At 35.1% G+C, this 23,157-nt stretch overlaps 1 protein-coding gene across 2 annotated transcripts in view; it reads right to left on the bottom strand.

The window, feature by feature from the left end:
• LOC135839065 (uncharacterized) overlaps nt 1-23,157 on the bottom strand; it is an 87,550-nt gene that overhangs the window by 28,914 nt on the left and 35,479 nt on the right. Inside the window, exon 2 of one of the 2 annotated variants that reach the window (XM_065354945.1) lies at nt 20,668-22,522. The exons of the other annotated variant lie outside the window; for it this stretch is intronic. Within the exon in view, the coding sequence (XP_065211017.1) occupies nt 20,837-22,504 (1,668 nt within the window). The 5' untranslated portion in view covers nt 22,505-22,522 and the 3' untranslated portion in view covers nt 20,668-20,836. Of the gene's footprint in view, nt 1-20,667; nt 22,523-23,157 lie in introns of those variants that run through there. 2 annotated transcript variants of the gene reach the window in all.

The following is a 23,157-nucleotide window of genomic DNA, read 5'->3' as shown; positions in this document are numbered from 1 at the left end:
TTTCAAAAAATTTAGCTGTAATTTAGAGTTTTTTCCAACTGAATGGCTGAATAATCTTGCTTTTCTATTCACCAAAAAAATGTCAAAAATTGCCAAAAAGTGTCACTTTTTTCATCAAAATTGCTGAAAACTCTCATTTTCCCCCTAAAAATCATTAAAAATTGTCGTTATATTTTGCAAGACGTTCCAAAAAGCCTCCCTTTCATTCCAAAAACTGCTTCAACAAATTCGTTTTTTCGTCACAATTCTCAAAATGTTGCTTTCTGGCCAGGAATTGAAAAAAAATTCATTTTCAATGTTAAAAATTGGCAAAAAGTACTGCTTTATTATCAAACTGTTGCGAAATGGTTCGTTTTTCTGGAAAAATTGTCATTTTTTTGCCAGTAATAATTTTCAAAAGTCTTAAAAAAAAAACACACACACGATGTTCTGATAAGAACTGTTCGATCAGATCAGATCCGGACATTGCCTTATTGATCCAAATTGAACCACTCAGACTTGAAGAATAAGTCAAAGCATTTCCCTTTGAAATAACTTTTACATCTGATCAGACCTGACGTAAAATATACTCTTGATCCAATTTATTCCAACCATACTTGATCAATTCGTTTCTTGTTGATTGGGAAATCCTCCAAATCAATATTTCAGCAACTCGAAATCAATATTCGTCTAATCCACAAACATTTCCCTCAATAACCAATCCTAATCGTTCAAATACACCTCAATCTTCGCACATCTCGACCCATTCATTCTCGTCTAAAACGAATCTCAAACCTTCCACAGCACAGTTCCCGATACTCTTAGCACTTGCACACGCGTTCAGGTGCAAAGATACTCGTATAAGGTGTATTTTTATGTAGCTATTATTCCATCGTGTTTATTAGACAAACACTAAATGAAATCCGGTACCATAACGTATGTACAAGCTTACGATTATTTTTTACATTCATCTCAAATTTTCCACCCATAAAAATAGTGTAACGAGCAGGTACGACTAAATACCCGCCGAATCACCTTGCAATTTGTATAAATACGATGAGGTACTTCTAGATACTTTACGTGCGTTAAAAACACCGCCTTGCCGTCTTCTACATCGTCGCCATAGTCGAGTGTAGGTACCTACCAAAAATGAGAGAAAATAAACACACACATCAACGAGCTTTATATACTCGATCATCCCCTTTATAGACCTATTGGTAAACACTATTAAACACCTACCAATTGAAATTCGATTTCTTTCCAATACTCCTCGACGTACCATCTCCTTTTATCTTTCTGGTACTTACACGAGGATAAAGTGCAAATTTTCAATACTCTTTAAAACCCAATACGACGACAATAAATTAATATATTGACGAAACGTAAAAATAAAGCAATAAATAACGACGACGACGGCGACGTTTTTTATCTCTACGGTACGTACAGCGTTGTAAATTTCTCGCGTGTAATAATTATATTGTACACGTAAAGGTGTAGTCGAAAAGAATTCCATTGTAACGGATATTTTTATACGATTTTTTGTTTCCTTTTCTAAGAAATCCATACACACCCTCCTCCATGAGCCCACTCTTCATGTACCTGTATCTCTACTCCTCTACCTTACCATGCACCAGCTGCAATGCATATGCTATACCTAGGTAAGGTACCTCTAAACCTATACACGAGCTTGACAAATTTATCTCGGCGGCGTGGGTAATTACGTGTGCTTTAGTCATTACTACACCTTTGCAATAACTATTCTACATACGCACATAATATCTATATAACTTCTTACCTATACCTATACATACTTAATGTGAATAGGATGTTGTAACAATTTACTCTTTTTTTTCAACCCCGAAATTAATTTTTTTTTAAATTGTGTCGTGTAAATATCTACCTATAGTAGTAATTATTGTACATATTTATATGTAAAAAAAAATTAGATTAATGCGTATAATTATACAAAAATCATGTTCCTAAATTAAGATTGGTAGTGATGATAATTGTTAGAGCGAAAAATGTAACTTTTAAATGCTGTATTATGAAAGCTATTTGGTATTCGAGCGAATTCTTTACTATACGTTTACTTAATTTCTATCTAATTAACTTTTGGTTATTTTTACGTATTTTTTTCACCTAATGAAACGAACTCGAGAAAATTAAACTCTTTACGCTGTCTCACTACTTTCTTTTTATTATTTTTTAAAATTTATTATTCGTATACATTTTGTACCAACCTATACCTAATAAAAAATGGTGAAATTTCTAAGCCTCTTGTTGATTTATTTACCTAGGTATACGTTTAATAATGATTGGACGAGGAAGAGGAGTCAATTCTAGCTCAAATTTTACACAAGAAATCAGCTCATTTATTCAAAGACACTTTGCATTTAATCTCTTTCTCTCTCCCTGAACCAAAAAATACTCACAAAATGACACAAGACGTAAACTAGAATGTAACTGTTCATCAACAGTGTACACTGTACAATGATATGAAAAACTTTACCCACTCATTGTCATTGTCAAGTTTATACATACCCTCCTAAATGTAAAAAGTACACCAATAAAAAATAAAATATAAGGTGACGGAACCTTTGATCTTGAAACAAGGAGCACAATACCGAAAATAAATACCTATAAGGTAAAGGAAAGGAAACGATGAACGAGAGATACAATATCCTGATTCTTTTACATATAGAACTAAAAGGTATACCTACAAAAAAAAAAGTGGTTACGCCAATTCAGTCCACTATCACGGAGAGATCCTTTATGCTATTCTTCAGGGGTCCGGTATATTTAGAACGATGCATCGAGGTAGCAGGAGTGTGCTCCGTTAGGGGTCTCGTACAACAATAATAAATGAGTTCAAGGACTCAATGGGTGATGGAAATTTCAAGTGCAGTGATTCGAGCCTCGAGGATGATAATACAACCACATTTATATGTACACCTTCGTCCTTCACACGTGTATACAATACGTACATTATTATGTATTGCGAAGAGGATCTTGAGGAAGCTTATACCAAAATGGGTAATTTATGGAGTGGAATGACAAAATATGCAAACTTTAAGAATCAGTGATTTTCCCACACAAAAAAAAATGATACAGCCAAAGGAAGTAGAAAATATTGGTCTTGGTACATTATGAACACAGCTTTGATTCAACACACTTGAAGAAATGCAAACCATCGATAAAGAATTTGGGGTGATTTTAAATACTACATCAGCAAACTTTGAACAGCAGTGTTCTAAAAACGAAAACAAAAACCCACAAAAATGAATAACGAGATAAAAAACAAGAACTGAAAATTCAAAAACCTAAAATCAGAAATGACCCGTCCCTCCCACTCTCTCCCCCCAAAAAAACACACAACCTTGCTCAGTTCATGAAAAATTAAAATGGAATTGTACCCCCCCCCCACCTCCCCTAAAAAACAACGAAAATAAAAGTTTAGAAAAACGAAAAAATAGAAACTTCAATACAAAAACAAGAACCCGTAATTTGAAAACAAAACATAGAAAAAACAAATCAACGTTGAGTAAGAATAAAAATGCTGCAGAAACAAAAAATCTTGAACATAAAAACGCAAAATGAAAACTAAATCCAACAAAAATAAAAATTCAGCCTCCAATAAAATGACAACAAGATGACAAAATTAACTCCTCCCACTCCCTCTACCCTCAGAACAAAACGAAAAATAACATCAAAGAACAAACATTTTATAAGAGTGAAAAACTGAAAACCCTGAAAACGGAAACAAAAAAACTGAAAATTTGAAAACAAAAATGAAAGCTGGCTTCTTTTGTAAAAAAGTAGAATGTGAAAACAAAAACTGAAAATGACCAAACTTGAACACAAAAATGAAAAATGAAGACTCCAAAAATCATTTTTCACAATCTTAATTGCCAAGCACATATGTATAATGAAGTTGAACCAGGAATGTGAACCAATCCCCGTTCTCCCCACGAAAAAAAAACAACAAACAAACGTTGAGTTATGTTGGTTGAACACAAAAAATCTTGATCACGAAAATGAAAACTGAAAACCACCAAACATGAACATTGAACACTGAAAGTAGAACAACCTAAACATGAAATCAGAACAGGGTTCGTCGCCTCGTACTCAATTTTTTCCAAAAAAAAGTAACTTTCGTAATTAAAAAAAGTCGAAAAATGAACAAAAAACTTATAAAAACGTGTTCAAAAAAATTTAATGTACAAAAAAATCACAAAAACCCCATTTTTTTCATTTGTCAAAAAAATCAGATTTCTTGTAAATTTTCGGAGGAAAAGTCAAACTTTTTGTAAATTTTTGCAGAAAAGCCATTTTTTTTTCAATTTTTAAAATGTGACGCTTTTTTTACAATTTTTGTCTTATACAACTTTTTGTAAACAAACGAGATTTTTAGGCAGTTTTTTGAAAAAAAAGATGAAAATTTGTTGTTGAAACGACAACAATTTTTAGCATTTTCCGGCAAGAGAAAAGACTTTTGGGCAAATTGGACGAAAGGCGAGACTTTTTGCGATTTTTTGCAGAATACAAGGCTTCGAAAATTTAAATTTTTGCAGATTTTTCAATAAAATAATTCTAGTAACCAAAATGTTGAAATAATGGAACCAAAGTCTCCTCTCTAACTTAATAGTCCGGCATATGACAATAAGAGTAATTGCCCCTGCTTCGCCGATCCTACCGGGACAACTTTTTTCTTAAAGGGGACATCCTGAGGAACATTTTAAAGCAAACTTGCCCAAAAACCGTTGGCCTTACTTACAAAATGGCGGCCATTTTGATTGACATGACAAGTCAACCGAAATCGCAGATTTTGCGTTTCAACATAGGACTTGCACAAAATTTTTCAAACCTTACAAAGGTAGATCAAAAGATCATGCAAAAATGTATCACCTGTCAAAATTTCAAGTGCTTAAGTGCGTTTTTCGATTTTTGGCGAATTTTTGAAAATCGAATTTAGGCCAAAAATGAGGGAAAAAATAAAAATCTTACCAAATAACCAAGAAAGCTGAAATTTGGGATAAACCCTATTTTCGACATGTCAAATCGATTGGAAACGGTTTCAACCCGTTTTGAGCAGTTCTGGAGCCTCCAGCAGATTTTTGAAACTCGAAATTCCCACAAAATTCCATCAAATTGGAGTTGTAAAGCTGAAATTTATTCTAAAAACTAATTTCAATACGCTACGAAGTACTGCAGGTGAAATTCGAGTCGTTTTGGAGCCTCCAGCGACTTTTTTAAAATTCCCGAAGCCTCCAGCAGATTTTTGAAACTTCGAATTTTCACAAAATTTCAGCAAAATGGAGATGGAAAGCTGAAATTTACTCTACACTCCAATTTTAACATCCTCTGAAGACGACGGTGGGTTAAAGTCATTTCAGAGCCTCCAGCGACTTCTTTGAAAATTACTGGAGCCTACAGTAGATTTTTGAAACTTGAAATTTCCCCAAAATTTCATCAAACTGTGATGGAGAGTCGAAATTTATTCTGCAAACTAATTTCAATACGCTACGAAGTTGACTGCTGGTGGATTCAAGTCGTTTTGGAGCCTCCAGCCACTTTTTGAAAGGTTATATGGCGTTTTTTTGGAAAATTGAAATTTCCTAAAAGTAGCTGGAAGCTTCAAAACCATTTAAAACCACTATGTAGTCTGCGACATGAATTTCAACTTGCCAACTCCATCTGATATATTAATGTTGCGGGAATTTCGAGTTTCAAAAATCTACTGGAGGCTCCAGTATTTTCAAAAAAGCCGCTGGAGGCTCCAAAACGACTTGAAAGCCACCAGCAGTCAACTTCGTAGCGTATTGAAATTAGTTTGCGACTCCCCATCTCAGTTTGATGAAATTTTGGGGAAGTTTCAAATTTCAAAAATCTACTGGAGGCTCCAGTAATTTTCAAAAAGTCGCTGGAGGCTCCAAAACGACTTGAAATTCACCTGCCGTACTTAGTAGCGTATTGAAATTAGTTTTTAGAATAAATTTCAGCTTTACAATTCCAATTTAATAGAATTTTGTGGGAATTTCGAGTTTCAAAAATCTGCTGGAGGCTCTAGAACTGCTCAAAACGGGTTGAAACCGTTTCCAATCGATTTGGCATGTCGAAAATAGGGTATATCCCAAATTTCAGCTTTCTTGGTCAATTTGGTAAAATTTTGATTTTTTCCCTCATTTTTGGCCTAAATTTGATTTTCAGAAATTCACCAAAAATCGAAAAACGCACTTTAGCACTTGAAATTTTGGCAGGTTATAAATTTTTGCATAATCTTTAGATCTACCTATGTAAAGTTTGAGAAATTTCGTGCAAGTCCTATGTTGAAGCGCAAAATCTGCGATTTCGGTTGACTTGTCAATCAAAATGGCCGCCATTTTGTAAGTAAGGACAACTTTTTTTTGGGCAAGTTTGCTATAAAATGTTCCTCAGGATGTCCCCTTTAAGAAACAAGTTGTCCCGGAGGATCGGCGGGGGGGGGGTGTCAATTACTCCTATTGTCATATGCCGGACTATAAGGAAAGTTTCGAATCATGGATATGTTTTTTGGTCAAGTTGACTCAATTCTCAAAATTCCAAGTAGGCTGAAAGTCTGAAGAAAAGAAATAATCATTTTTTGAGAAATTGACATAATTTTGTCAATTAAGTATTTTTTTTTTCAAGTCCTTATTAGGTAGTGAGATTTGGTATCTAAAAGATCACTGTGATAAAATTTCAATGATTGATAATTTTTTTCGTTGAAGATCCCAATTTTTTCCTGTAATCTTTTGAGGTTGCTCATAGCTTTTTTTTTTCAAATCCCATCTAGTTTTCCAAAAAAAAAAGTCAAAAGACTGCTCACCCAAGTGCTTAATTGCTAATCTTAGGGAAACAAATAATTTTCCATTGAAAAAAAAAAAAAAAAAAAAAAAACGACTATCACCAATCACCATCAATAAGTTCTTAATTATCCATTATCCACGACACTTTGGACTTTCAAAGATATCTTTCCATTTTTTCGACTGCTGGGAGGATTTAGAGCCTGGCATGGATGTAATTTGTCGATCTCACTGGTAAATTTTTTTTCAGCCCATTCTGTATTGAACTTCTACAGGTAAATTTCGACGAATGCTTCTCTCATCAAAAACACTGCCTTAAAATTGTTACCATCTCAGAGGGATATAGATGTGAAATTTTCAAAAATTATTCAACGAATTCTTTTCCCCCAAGTATTTAAAAGTCAACGTGACGTGGATTGGTGCTACACAAATAGTGGATAGACTCCCAGTACAAAAAAAACACATTCACGTCAATAAATGACCAAATCGATTGCGGTAATTCAACTAACCAAACCAATTTTCGATCATACCTATCGATCTGAATCCTTCAGCAATAATATTTTCCAGTTCATGACTGAAGAAAATCCCTGCTCTCCTCCCTTTCTCCAAATTATACCCCCACTACAGAATAAAATCAACACTTGACCAATATGATGAACTGCAGTAGAAACTCATTGCACTTTTGGTAGGTATTCAAACTTCAAAGGCACTTTAATCAGTTGACGACTTAATCTATTAGTAAAATATAAAAACACCAAAGTATAGGTTCTCTAAAATACCTATGTCGACTTTTTCCCATACCACCTATCGCTTTAGCGTGTGAATTTATGCGAAAGCATGTAAGTATTTGTACACACCGAGAAAAAAAAAGACCAAGAGCTGTAAACAGATTATAGAAAAATGTATATCGTACGTGTAAATGCACCTATCTGTACCTATGTATAGATCCGTGTGAGTCGCATTTCATTACATCAAAGTACACTCGACGCTCTCTTTCCAACTCTCTATACATTTCTTCACTCGGTTTATTTAATAGAAAAAGTAAATAGGTATATTTTAAATGCTAATTGAAACCTTGTCTAAGTACGACAATATCACACAGAGCTCTGCACATGCCTATAGTGGTTGATTTTCTCCTCTCAGATTGCTCGGCTGCTGGCTGCTGCAACGCAATCAATTATTTAATCCTTTTAATGAACGAGTCATCACGTAGTATTGTATGTAAAAGCCGCTCGTTTCCGCAAAGTGACCGAGCGAGTACGTACTACGTAGCCATGAAAAGGTACTATAGATTTGCCATAAGGTATAAGTAAGTAATCGAAACAAATGGACGATATTACGAGGTTATTAAATGATCAAGGATCTTATAGGATCTTGTATGTATATTACTATTCCGCGTGCGTACCACTTATAAAAAGTACATTTACCCGCAGTAACTCCACCTGCACGATTCAGTCACTCGAAAGATGATTAATTTTGATCGATTATTCGGCAATAAGCAGCACACAATACGATAATCTTTTCAGAGTGATCGTTTAACTGACGAAATAAAAAGGTGACGAAAGTGTTAACGAAAGCAAAAGGTGCGTAAATCGAATGACGACGATGAAGATAAAACTGCTTGAGAAATTATTTCCTATTTCTTTTTGGTTCTTTTCGTTAGTTTACCGTTTGTCAAATAAAATAAACGTAATCCTGGGATCAGGGGATGTTTTCGAGGACAACAATTCAATCGAAAAATCAGCTTAGCAAAGAACGCTAACCACAAAAACAACGTTCACGTTTCATTGGTTGGAAACACGACCAAAGTGACAAGATTATTTGCACTGTGAATGCGTGAAATATACTCGTACGTCTACTAGGTGAATTTTTCGAACCACTATTTACGTTTTCTTCTTATTTTTCGGGGTATAAAAGAGAAAAGACACATCTAACAAAGAATTCAGACCGGTATCGGTCAATTTGAAAATTATACACAAACAATTTGAACTGTCCATCATCGATTCAACACCGCCAACAGGTAACAACAATCACACAGCTCTTTGATATCTCTTTCTATGTAAAGTGTCACTTAAAGAATTTACCATCTTTTTGAAAACTATTGACCCTAAAAGATTTTTAACCTTTTTTTTCCTCCTCTGTTGCGCAACAACAGCTTCTTTGGTACGTTCGTTGTGGTGTCTCTGTCTCTATTGGCTGCGAAGTTACGTTAATTTCAGAGAAAACCTGCGTTTAAACGTTTTCATTAAGAATACACCTGAAAAATACCTTTTTTACTTTGTATTACCCGCGGGTGGTCGTTCTACACATCTTCAATCCACCACCGCAGCAGACGCGAGACGGTTACACCGCTTTGGCTTTTTTCATTGGTTTTTACCAAAAATTTTATCTTTCAAACGTCGCTAATTTATTTATAGCCGTCGTGTATAAAGCAGTCGGAATAGCGTTTTTTGATTTGTTTCTAAAGCCGCCAGCCTTATAGATAGCTTAAGGTTTTGTTTTGATGGGTCTCTCGCGTTCCGTTGCCTTATAAAATGCGATCTGGTTTAGGTTTTGCCTTTGCTTTTGTTGCGTTCGTTTCGTTTTTCATGCTGAAAAGTACATACATACGTATAAGAGAGGTTCGAAACGGTGTATTTTTTTATTTTTTCGCCACATCTACTCGTATGTATGTGCGAGATAATTAGTCCGAGGGGATGACTGTACTTTTCAGAAGGGTAGTTGAATCCAGTTCCTGAAACTGTTTCATGAAAATAGATGGCTGAATCGCATCGATCATCTCCACTGATAAACTCGAATGCGGACGAATTGATTTTCAAAAAGTGTTTGAAAACACATTGAAAAAGTTATTTTCGAAGTCTTCATTTTTAATGCTTATGTTAAAAGGTTAAGTAGGTCATTTTCAGTTTTTGTTTCCGTTTTCAAATGTTTCACTTTTCTAAAGTGCAATGAGTTTCTATACTGCATAACAGCAGTTCATCATTGATCAAAAGTTGATTTATTTCTACTCAAAGTATAATTTGAAGAAAGGGAGGAGAGGAGGGATTTCCTTCAGTGATAGACTAGCACTAAATGTTACTGCTGAAGGATTCAGATCGATAGGTATGATCGAAAATAGGACACTTTTTAAAACTCACTACTTACCTAGAAAACGGCTGAACCGATTTCGATGAAACTTGAAATCTCACAAAGCCTCCACCATTCTTAACGAATCATTTATTAACAATTATTAGTAGATCTGTTTTTAAACGAATTGTTTACCTACGCATAAATAGATTCAATTCTAAGTGAATTGTTCGTGAGAGTAGTAATTCATTTAAGGGAATCATTCATGAACGAATTGATTAATTTTTTGAAAAAACCATTCGCGAACGGATTGATCAATTCGTCAATGCACGAATCAATTCGTCAATGCACGAATCAATTCGTACGCGAATGATTCACCAAAAGATATTCAATTCGTTCGAGAAGGATTCACCAAAAATTATTCAATTCTTTCGTGAATTACTCAGCAAAAATTAAGTAAATGAATCGATTCGTTCGCGAATGATTCACCAAAAATTATTCAGTTCGTTTGCGATTATGAATCAATTCGTTCGCGAATGATTCACCGAAAATTATTCAATTCGTTCGCGAATGATTCACCAAAAATTATTCAATTCGTTCGCGAATTACTCAACAAAAATTAAGTAAATGAATCGATTCGTTCGTGAACGAGTCACTCAACACTTGAACGAATCAATTTCGTTCGCTAATGATTCATCAAAAATTATTCAGTTCGTTCGCGATTATAAATCAATTCGTTCGCGAATATTTCACCAAAAATTATTCAATTTGTTCGTGAATGATTTACCAAAAATTGAGCAAACGGACCGCTTCGTTCGCGAATGATTCACCAAAAATTATTCAATTCGTTCGTGAACTACTCAACTAAAATTAAGTAAATTAATCAATTCGTTCGGGAACGAACCATTCACATGAATCAATTCGTTCGCGAATGATTCGCCAAAAATTATTCAATTTGTTCGTGAAATCACTCAACAACAATTAAGGAAATGAATCGATTCGTTCGTGAATGATTCGCCAAAAATTATTCAATTTGTTCGTGAATGATTCACCTGAAAATTATGCAAAAGGAATCGATTCGTTCGCGAACAAGTCACTTATATATGAATCGATTCGTTCGTTAATGATTCATCAAAAATTATCAAGTTCGTTCGCGAATATTTCACCTAAAATTATTCAATTTGTTCGTGAATAATTCATCAAAAATTGAGTAAATGAATCAATTCGTTCGTGAACGAGTCACTTATACGAATCAATTCGTTCGCTAATGAGACATCAAAAATTATTCTATTCGTTCGCGAATGATTCACCAAAAATTGTTCAATTCGTTCGTGAATGATTCGCCAAAAATTGTTCAATTCGTTCGTGAATGATTCGCCAAAAATTATTCAATTTGTTCATGAATGATTCACTTGAAAATTATGCAAATGAATCGATTCGTTCGCGAATATTTCACCTAAAATTATTTGATTTGTTTGTGAATGATTTACCAAAAATTGAGCAAACAAACCGCTAAGTTCGCGAATGATTCACCAAAAATTATTCAGTTCGTTCACGATTATGAATCAATTCGTTCGCGAATGATTCATCAAAAATTCTTCACTTCCTTCGCGAATGATTCCCCATAAATTATTCAATTTGTTCGTGAATGATTCACCTGAAAATTATGCAAATGAATCGATTCGTTCGCGAACGAGTCACTCATATGAATAAATTCGTTCGCTGATGATTCATCAAAAATTCTTCAATTCGATCGCGAATGATTCCCCAAAAATTATTCAATTCGTTCGTGAGTGATTCAACAAAAATTATTCAATTTGTTCGTGAACGATTCGCCAAAAATTATTCAATTTGTTCGTGAATGATTCACCTGAAAATTATGCAAATGAATCGATTCGTTCGGGAACGAATCATTCACATAAATCAATTCGTTCGCGAATGATTCACCAAAAATTATTCAATTTGTTCGTGTAATTATCAAAAAAAATTAAGGAAATGAATCGATTCGTTCGCGAATGATTCATCAAAAGTTCTTCAATTCGATCGCGAATGATTCCCCAAAAATTATTCAAATCGTTCGTGAGTGATTCAACAAAAATTATTCAATTTGTTCGTGAACGATTCGCCAAAAATTATTCAATTTGTTCGTGAATGATTCACCTGAAAATTATGCAAATGAATCGATTCGTTCGGGAACGAATCATTCACATAAATCAATTCGTTCGCGAATGATTCACCAAAAATTATTCAATTTGTTCGTGTAATTATCAAAAAAAATTAAGGAAATGAATCGATTCGTTCGCGAATGATTCATCAAAAGTTCTTCAATTCGATCGCGAATGATTCCCCAAAAATTATTCAAATCGTTCGTGAGTGATTCAACAAAAATTATTCAATTTGTTCGTGAACGATTCGCCAAAAATTATTCAATTTGTTCGTGAATGATTCACCTGAAAATTATGCAAATGAATCGATTCGTTCGGGAACGAATCATTCACATAAATCAATTCGTTCGCGAATGATTCACCAAAAATTATTCAATTTGTTCGTGTAATTATCAAAAAAAATTAAGGAAATGAATCGATTCGTTCGCGAATGATTCACCAAAAATTATTCAGTTCATTCACGATTATGAACCAATTCGTTCGCGAATGATTCACCGAAAATTATTCAAATCGTTCGTGAATGATTCGTCAAAAATTATTCAATTTGTTCGTGAATGATTCACCTGAAAATAATGCAAATGAATCGATTCGTTCGCGAACGAGTGACTTATATGAATCAATTCGTTCGCTAATGATTCATCAAAAATTATTAAGTTCGTTCGCAAATATTTCACCAAAAATTATTCAATTTGTTCGTGAATGATTCACCAAAAATTGAGTAAATGAATCAATTCGTTCGTGAACGAGTCACTTATACGAATCAATTCAATTTGTTTGCGAATGATTCACCAAACTTATTCAATTTGTTCGTGAATGATTCACCTCATCACCTGCAAATTGAGTAAATGAATTGATTCGTTCGTGAATGATTCAACAAAAATTATTCAATTTGTTCGTGAATGATTCACCTGAAAATTATGCAAATGAATCGATTCGTTCGGGAACGAATCATTCACATAAATCAATTCGTTCGCGAATGATTCACCAAAAATTATTCAATTTGTTCGTGAAATTTCTCAACAAAAATTAAGGAAATGAATCGATTCGTTCTCGAATGATTCACCAAAAATTATTCAGTTCATTCACGATTATGAATCAATTCGTTCGCGAATGATTCATAAAAAATTTTCATTTCGTTCGCGAATGATTCACCGAAAATTATTCAATTCGATCGTGAATGATTCGCCAAAAATTATTCAATTCGTTCGTGAATGATTCACCTAAAAATTATGCAAATGAATCGATTCGTTCGCGAACTAGTCACTAATATGAATCAATTCGTTCGCTAATGATTTATAAAAAATTATTAAGTTCGTTCGCGAATATTTCACCAAAAATTATTCAATTTGTTCGTGAATGATTCACCAAAAATTATTCAATTCGTTCGCGAATGATTTACAAACTACTAATCAATTCGTTCGCGAATGATTCACTCTGAAATCAATCAATTTGTTCCATCGCCGATCGGCTGTGAATGGTTCAATTTGATCCGATTCACTTCGCTTGAAGACAGATCAATACTATCCAATAGTTTCACAAAACCGAATATATTTATACGAGGGGACATCAATATGTGCGTGCACTTTTGCTATAACTTTTGAACGGGTAGATATTTTTTGATGAAATTTGGAGAAAACATTCTTCAGACCTTTAAGAAGACCTTGTGATAGTTTGTTTTGAATTTGGTCTCGGTGTCGTGAAATTACAGCGTTTTCCGTAAAGTGAGTTTTCAAAAATGCCGTCCAAAAAGTAAATTTGTTCAAATATTCATTTCCTGTGGCTACAAGAAAAATTTTCCACCTATACTAATGAAAAAATGAATAAAACGTGTCATGCTAGTGTTATCTTAAAACAGATTGTGTTCAATCGGAGTAATTTGTTCAGTAATGGTTGTGAAAGCTTAGCTCATAAGAAATGCAGCGGTAAAGCAAAAAAATTGGTTTTTTCACTGCACCTTTCATCAAATGAACAATCGCGACTGTTACTGGAGAATTACACTGATTGAACACAATCTGTTTCAAGATAACATTAGCACGATACGTTTCAACTATTTTTTTTATTAATTTAGGCGGCAGATTTTTCTTGTAACCACAGGAAATGAATATCTGAACAAATTTCCTTTTCGGACGGCATTTTTGAAAAACTCACTTTACGAATAACTCTGTAATTTATCAACACCGGGACCAAATTCAAAACAAACTATCACAAGGCCTTCTCAATGGTCTGAAGAATGTGTTCTCCAAATTTCATCAAAAAATATCTACCCGTTCAAAAGTTATTAGCAAAAGTGCACGCACTTATTGATGTCCCCTCGTAGTTGACCCTTCTGAAGACCACTTTCGCGGCGTTGGATTCCTCAAAAATTAAACTTGTGGTGAAACATGCTTCATCAAAACGCTATTGATGCAATTCAACTTCCTGATCATGGTGTAAATAGTGCTGCAATAAAGCATTTTTCACGAAAACTCAAATTTTTGGGCAACTATCCCCCCTTCCCCCTCCCCTTCCCAACCCTACATCGATTCACAAATTCTCAACGAAAAGTACTGAGAGCCTCGCACAATTTCTTGCAATCCGGTAGCAATTTAGTTGACTCATTTTCCTACGAATTCTTAAATAATTTGTTCTTCAACAATAGTCGCACTCTTCTCTGTAGAAAATTCGACAAAAAACGGACGATAATTTAGTTATCAACAAAACTGATAAGAGAGAAGAAATCTCTTTCATTAACACGACTGCTAATTTCATTTGACGAGGCGCGTCTTTCGCGTGCGAATTAATTAACAAAACATGAAAAGCCAAGAGCAAGACGAGGGAAGAAGGGCGCATTCAAACCTTACGTTTTCAACTACACAGTATTTACAACTTTAGATTCAAATTCAAACAACGCACGAGACCGACGACGACGAGACGTCTGGAAGAAGAAAAAAAAGGCCAACTCGTAAGGTACACAGAGAGAGAGTAAGTAAATCGAAGTAGAAAAAAAAATCCGTGTGGCGCTACGATTAACGAATTTTTCAAAACACGTCGCATGTTTATCAACGATGGTGCAGTGAGGTGAGGGCTCCGAGAAAGAAGGTGATTTAACCACGGGTGTAAAGGAATGAGCATAAAGAGAGAAGGTACAGTACAATGAAATGTCAGCTTTATTGATATAGGTTATTAGCAGCTCGGTGACGAACGCATTGTCAATAAAAGCGACGACTTAAAAATAAGTCTCGCGCTAGCTCGAGCTCGAATTCGAATTGTGAGCATATGGAGCATTTCATATTTTCATTTTACTTAGCTCAAGAAACTCGTCGCTTAAGGAGCGGCTTTATCTTTCAACATTCTTTAGCACACGTCGCGTCGCGTATTATTAATCCGCCGTCTCCTTTCCTTTTGAAAGACAGAATATTTTGCCTTACTTATATATGTACTTGAACGATGCGACCAAGCTGAGCGATGGGTTCGACTTCACCTTAGAAGTGTAACGTGTGTTTTTTTCCATTTCACAAGCTTGTCAATGACATTTGGAAAATAACGCGTGGTATTTATGAATTCGTTTACAAAGAATTAGCTATAGGTATGTGCGTACCTACACTTGAGGAAATACACAAAATCTAAATCCACTAGATAAGGCTTTCGCGTGGAAACTGAAGGATAATCGAGTCATAAACGGATTTATTTGGCCATTCATGTGGATTTGTCGTAGAAAATCTGAAATTCGAAAAATATTCCAGACTGTCCTGTATTCCTTCCATCATTTGTGAGATTGATTTCTCAATTTCATATTACTTTACTTCAGAAGAAGAAGAAGGAATTATCTTTTCATCTATATCAGAGCGACCACCAGCCAACTTGATACAGATTGAAGCCGATAACAGCAAGTTCTTCGAATTAGTGAATCATTAAGATTTTATCGAGTGGAATTAACGATTTAGCAATTGTAAAATAATGGATGGCTTTTCGCTACGATAGTTTTTAATAAGTAGGTATAGTTAATATTTATGTACTCGCAGATATAACGCAGGTACGTGTGGAGATACATTAGCTTCGAGTTATAAACAAAGGACATATCAAAACCACGACACGAAGTATACGCAAATAGAAGAACGCATATTGCGTATATTTTTGTACCCCTTCTGTCTTTTTATGCACTAATGCAGAAAGGTGTACAACTACAGGTGGATAATACGAGATAGCTTCATCTAAATTGCGACATTTCGAATTCAGTGTTCTCAGAAATAATTCTCCCAATAAGTATCTGCTTCACTCGTCATGTCATAACAGTAAGGCAATTTCCGCATATTTAATTAATAGTCGAGGGGCTCGCATAAGGATCACTTTTTTTTTTAAAGGGGGAGTCCTTAGGAACATTTCTAGCCCCAGTCCTCATAAAAAAGTGGCCTTACTTACAAAATAACGGCCATTTTGATTGACAGGTCAGCCGAAATCGCAGATTTTGCGTTCCAACATAGGACTTGCACTAAACCGTACAAAGGCAGATTGAAAGAGCATGCAAAAATTCATCTTCAGCCAAAATTTCAAGTGCTAAAAAGGGCTCTATACCAGTTGCGCTTTTCCCCCTATTTTTTCGATTTTTTTTTGGTCAGTTGCGCTTTTCAGTAGAAGCAATAATTTTTACCCACTTGCGCTTTTCGGTTGTTTAAAATTCCGAATGTGTTCCCAAAATTGAAAGAATTGAAAGATACAAACTGATGAACGAACGAACGAATTATTTTTATTACATACCTAAGATACCTAATCCGTCTGATCTCACCAAGGGGAGCATTTTTTATTATTATACTCTCGTAGGTACTGTCTACCTACATACACGGTAATGGGGTAATATAACAGAATCTAACTACCCGCAATTTTTGCAATTTTTTTTTGAAAATGTAAAATTGCCAGAAATGTGGTGAGGGAACAGAATTTTTGCGGTTCCCTCAATTTTGAGGAAAATACTCAGGTAGTTCGATACTGTGATGCTAACCATTGGTACGCGTCACAATATCTACCTACCTTACTTTTTTTGCTTTAAATCGCGGGAGGATGTGTACGGTGATTCTCCTTAATGACGAGGAACATTCTCGTGATGTTACGAATGCCAAAACAACGAGTCGAGGCTTTTTACATACCTATTATAATTTTGGGGAATATTCGAGCAGAGTGTGAACACTAGATTTGAAGCAATTTATTGCATTTCTTACGTGTTTTTTGATGTAAACTAGTAGAAAATGAGGAACAGAGACGAATATAATGTGAATAGCTGTTACCTGTGATCAATCAAAGAAAAAATTGAGGTAGTTACATACTGTTCTATGCACCATGGGTATCTATCATAATATCTAACTACCTTGATTCATACGTGAATATTCAATATATGTACTGGAAAAATGAATCTAATTACGCTGTATTTCAGCATTACGTGATTAATTATACTTTTATTCATTTTTTTTTTGAAGAAATACTGAGTAAAACTATGAATTGATGTCAAGTTCACGTTTGCTCGTGAGAATTTCGAGGGGTATCGGTCACGGGGAGGCTGCGGAGGTGCTGAGACCATCTCCTTACATCCACACGGAGAGGACTGACACATATGAACTCTGTTCATAACCAAAAATATCAGAAATTTCGAATAATGAGGCTAAAATTTAAGAAAAGCGACCTTAAAGAGGTGCGCCCCCAGCCTTCCCGTGCCCGGCGCTATCTCCATACATCTAGACAGACCCATATGAACTCTGTTCAAGTATTCATGACCAAAAAAAATTCAGGAATTTGAGACAATGTGACTGAAGGGGTAGAAGAGATGCGCCGCGCTTGCGCGGCGCGCGCCCGCAGCCCCCCCGCGACCGGCGCCCCACGAAATTCCCCCTCGCCTGCACCATCCCTACACACACATATGTATTAAGCTTTGTTTATAGCAAAAAATGAGGTAGTTAGATTCTATGATGGTCACCCCATGGCATTTGGAACAGTATCTAACTACTTCAAGTTTGCTTTTAAAAAGCATTGGTAACTGCAGCTATAGAATGTTATACTTTGTATTTTATGGCATATTCTTGCTCCTTGCTCAAGAAAACAAAAAAAAAAGGAATAAAACATGAATTCATGCAACACGTTACCTACAGATTTTTTTCATTATTTTTCAAAAAAAAAGCCTCGATTCGTTGTTTTGGCATTCGTAACATCACGAGAATGTTCCTTTTCCGCACAGTAATCCAATATCAACGCCATAAAAGAACGACTTTGCACAAATATACTCGTACTATCAAAATTTCCAAACTTTGAGAACCCATGAAATTGGTTTTTAAGAAGCGCAAGTGGTATTTAAAGAAGCAGGCTTGGAAAAGCGCAACTGGTCAAAATAAATTGAAGGAAAAGCGCAAGTGGAAATCACCGCTAAAAAGAATTTTTCGATTTTCGGTGAATTTTTGAAAATCAAATTTAGGTAGGTCAAAAATGAGAGGAAAAAATCAAAATTTTACCAAATTGACCTGGGAAGCAGAAATTTGGGATATACCATATTATAGACCTGCCAAATCGATTAGAAAATGTTTCAAACCGTTTTGGGCAGATCCTGGAGCCTCCAGCACATTTTTGGAACTCGAAATTCCCACAAAATTTCATCAAATGGGGTTGGAAAGCCGAAATTCATTCAGCAAACTAATTTCAATACGCTACGAAGTCAACTGCAGGTGGATTTTAAGTCGTTCTGGAGCCTCCAGCGACTTTTTGAAAATTACTGAAGCCTCCAGTAGATTTTTGAAACTTGAAATTTCATAAAATTTCATCAAAATGGAGATGGAAATCCGAAATTTCCTCTGCACTCAAATTTTAACACCCTCGGAAGAGGACTTCAGATGGGTTCAAGTCATTTTGGAGCCTCCACCGACTTTTTGAAAATTACTGAGTCTCCACCAGATTTTTGAAACTTGAAATTCCCACAACATTTTATCAAACAGAGTTAATAGGCAGCTGAAATACGTATACTTCGCAAACTAATTTCAATTACTATATGACGTCGACTGCATGATGGTTTCAGATGGTTTTAAAGCTTCCAGCTACTTTTCGGAAATTTAAATTTTCCAAAAAAAAGTCACACAACTCTACAAAAAGACGCTGGAGGCTCGAAAACTACTTGAAATCCAGCAGCAGTCGACTTCGTAGCGTATTAAAATTAGTTTGCAGAATGAAATTCGGCTTTTCATCTCCATTAATGATGAAATTTTGAGGGAATTTCGAGTTTAAAAAATCTGCTGGAGGCTCCAGTAATTTTCAAAATAGATCTGGAGGCTCCAAAACGACTTAAAATCCACCGGCAGTTGACTTCGTAGCGTATTGAAATTACTTTGCAGAATGAATTTTGGCTTTCCAACTCCATTTGATGAAATTTTGTGGAAATTTCGAGTTTCAAAAATCTGCTGGAGGCTCCAGAACTGCTCAAAACGGTTTTAAACAGTTTCCAATCGATTTGGCATGTCGAAAATAGGGTATGTCCCAAATTTCAGCTTTCTTGATCAATTAGGTAAAATTTTGATTTTTCCCTCATGTTTGGCCTTGATTTTCAAAAATTCGCCAAAAATCGAAAAAGACACTTTAGCGCTTGAAATTTTGACAAGTGATGAATTTTTGCCTGATCTTTCGATCTACCGATACGTACCAAATTTCACTTTTTTATGTCAATTTGAAAAAACTTTGATTTTTTCCTTTCATTTCAAGATCACAATTTGATTTTTAAAAATTTGCCAAAAAAAATCAAAAAATAGATCTTAGCTCTTGAAATTTTGCCTACCGATGCATTTTTACTAGCCTTCTCGATTCATAGCTTCATTCGGTTGAAAATTTGCTGTCCGTTGAGATACTTTTCGCGTAATTATGTATACTTCAGAGCGATTTTCTTGTATTATATGCATTTCTTTTTTAGAATTTTCCAACTAATTGTCTTCAAGGGGGGAGGATGGAGGATAAAAAAAATTTTAAACAGAACAAAACGATGACGAGAGCGTTGGTAATTAAATCAAGTTTTAATCCGAAATCAAAACAGAGTGCTGAGCTCCACGAGCCACAAAGGAGGGCCTAGTGCCCAAACTTTGAAACATGCAACATCCTTATTAAAAATGTAGGTTTTGATAGAGCTGCTTCCAATTTTAAACTTCGTTAACACCAAAAACCGAAATTACCAGTAGGAATCTTGGAGACCTGATATGTATTTTGAAAAATACAAATTTGGCTTTCGGAATATGGATTTCTAAAAACGTGGATTCTTAAATTTGTTTTACTCTAAAATCAACCCGATTGCGCTACCAACTTGAATTTTAGCATCAGGCCCTCGGCTGGAGGCTTGATAATACATATTGATTTTGAAGTCAAACCGATTTTTCAGAATTGGAGTCGACGCCGTTGAAAATGTTCAAATCGATAGGTACCAATTACGTTTTATTCTCATCTTCATCTTCGGGGCCATTTTTTTTTATTTTATAGATTTGAACAGATTTCAGGAATTTCCGGATTACAATCCAGTTTGTGTAAACACAGGTATTATCAAATCAATTTTGATTTCATTATTCAAAACCTCACTTAAAATTACTCGTCATTTTAAAAAAGTTTTAAAATTCACATCGTGGGTAAATTTATTAACGAAAACGACGAAAGAAAATGGAAATTGTATTTTTTATTTGCGATTAATTAATACATAAACTAAAACCAAAGAGAAACCTTGAAACACAATCTTACCCTAATCAACCAGCAAATTAAATAAAACTAATTCTCATAAATAGGAAAAAATAAAAGCGGTAATTCGAATGTAAAATTCGAGAATTCTCAACACTCATCCGAACACCACTCCAAAAACGACAACCAACCAGGATCCTTGAAAACATTCGAAATTCCAGACGATTTCGTCAGCTCATCACCGAGCTGTAAAAACTTGTTTTTATACAGCTTGAAATCATCATCGCGACAACTACACATCCACACAGCATCCTTCAGCCAATCAAACATATCGTTTCCAGCACTTTCGTAACATCCCTTCAAAAAATATACCGATGACAAAACTTCTATTTTAAATTCGTTAGCTGATCGAATATTATCAAATGATCCTTCGATGAAGTCAACAATCTGATTAAGCGAAGGAAAGGTGAATCCGACGGTTTCAGGAAAAAAATTACTCCACTCGACAGCGTTTTTTCGCAATATAATCTGCTTAGTTTTCATAATTCTACAAGTATCTGACGAAAACGTGTTGAGAAATTGATCTATTTCGGATAATCGCATTTCGCTTAACAAGGTAGAGCAGTATCTTGATGCTGTATCATTATCCATATCCATAACTTTCTTCTTGAATTTTTCAGGTCCTTCTTCTCCACAACATACATTCATAAATTGCACGAAACAATCCGCCGGATACTTTTCAAACAAATTGATCCAATTTTCTGCCCAAAACTGGTATCGTCTATAATTCGGATCAACGGTTGATAAAATCGCAACGTCTAATCTCACATCGGTCAAGTTGAAATCACGATCCCACCACTTCTCCTGTATGTAATAATCGAATACAGTTCTTTGTGTTTGATAAGGTGCGAGGTTGAAGATTTTCACGGCCAGAGAAATGTGTTCAGTCAATTTAAACGGAGTGTTTTCGCTATTAACAACTTCTTCGATTAGACCAGAAAATTCATCGTCAGAATACTCGTCTCGTATACGCATCCAAACTTGCACCACAAAATCTGCATGCATCCAGAATATCATCAAATAATCGAAAAGGTAACATAATTCTGTATTAAGGTTTTTGGTATCATCGAATAGTGACACCAGTTGTTCGTTACTCAATTTCATCAGAAAGTTTTCCCAACTTCTGAATGTTGATTTCATAAAGTAGGAATGTTGTAAAACGGAGATTCGCTCCTCGAAGGTTAAACGATTCAAGAAATAATCAACAGCGCAGACTGGATAAATGCATTCATCTCCATAGAATAGTGTTTTCAAAGATATGGTAGTCTTTTCATTTCTGCAAACGCGTTCCCAATAATATACCAATGGATTACTTTCAGTTTTCAAATTCGACTTCAACGTTCTGATCTCATTTTCCAAACAATGATTACACGCGATTCTGTATTTCTCTTCAGCATTCAGATCGTCTTGCTTCAGCATCTCTCGAGCGGTTTCTTCGTCATTAATGGTAACATCGTCCGACCAAACCAACACGTGAAAATAATCCTCAGCTCGACGACACAGTCTATCAAAGAATATCTCTCTATCGTAAAAATTGTTCCACCGTGTAATCTCGTCTTTAACAAGCGCCATAAATTGATCGATCTTTTGCTCTATGGCTGGTGACAATGCGATGATCTCTTGAAAATTTTCACGAGGATTGGCTGGGTTCATCATTGCAGCTTGACGACACAACACCGCAGTGGACACCACCAAAGCTATATGTTCCAAGCTACACGGATTCCGCCGAAAATTGCACAAAGGTTCGAGGTAGGACATGATTTCACTCGAGGTAATCTGAAACAATCGTGGTTTTTTGTTAGAAAACTGCTAACGTAGTTCACTACCTTAAAAATTGAGCGAGGTAGAGCGCCTTAAAAAAAATACTTGAAATGCATGAATCATGACGGACGTAAGTATCTGGCTCCAGAACTGTTCAAAACGGTTTTAAATTGTTTCCAATGGATTTGGCAGGTCAAAAATAGGGTATGTCCCAAATTTCAGCTTTTCAGCTCAGTTTGGTAAAATTTCGTTTTTTTTCTCATTTTTTGGCCAAAATTTGATTGTTAAAAATTCACCAAAAATCGAAAAATATATTTTAACCGAACTGCTCGTGCTTATAGGAAATTTGACGTAGAATAATTTTAGTTGAATCACTTTTTCCCTTTGACCCTTCATTTCGGCGATATAACCGAAAAACGTAGATTGATAAAGATAAATGACCTCTTGCGGGGGGAGGGGGGGTAGCACCTTGGTCAAAATATTTTATAGTCTACCGTGAATCGAGTACACGTTTTAAATGGGCGATTTTCATTGTTTAAAACAATTTTCATAAAATTGACAACTTTACCCCCCCCTCCCTCTCACCGCATCAGTAAGGGTGAAATCGCCATTTTGGGAAAACCTGAACTTACTGGTCTTGCTGATAGGAA

This window comes from Planococcus citri, chromosome 1 (genome assembly GCF_950023065.1).
Source record: "Planococcus citri chromosome 1, ihPlaCitr1.1, whole genome shotgun sequence".
NCBI classification, from domain to species: domain Eukaryota; kingdom Metazoa; phylum Arthropoda; class Insecta; order Hemiptera; family Pseudococcidae; genus Planococcus; species Planococcus citri.
The sequence above is the reverse complement of the archived record's forward strand: the minus strand, read 5'-3'. Positions and strand labels throughout refer to the sequence as shown.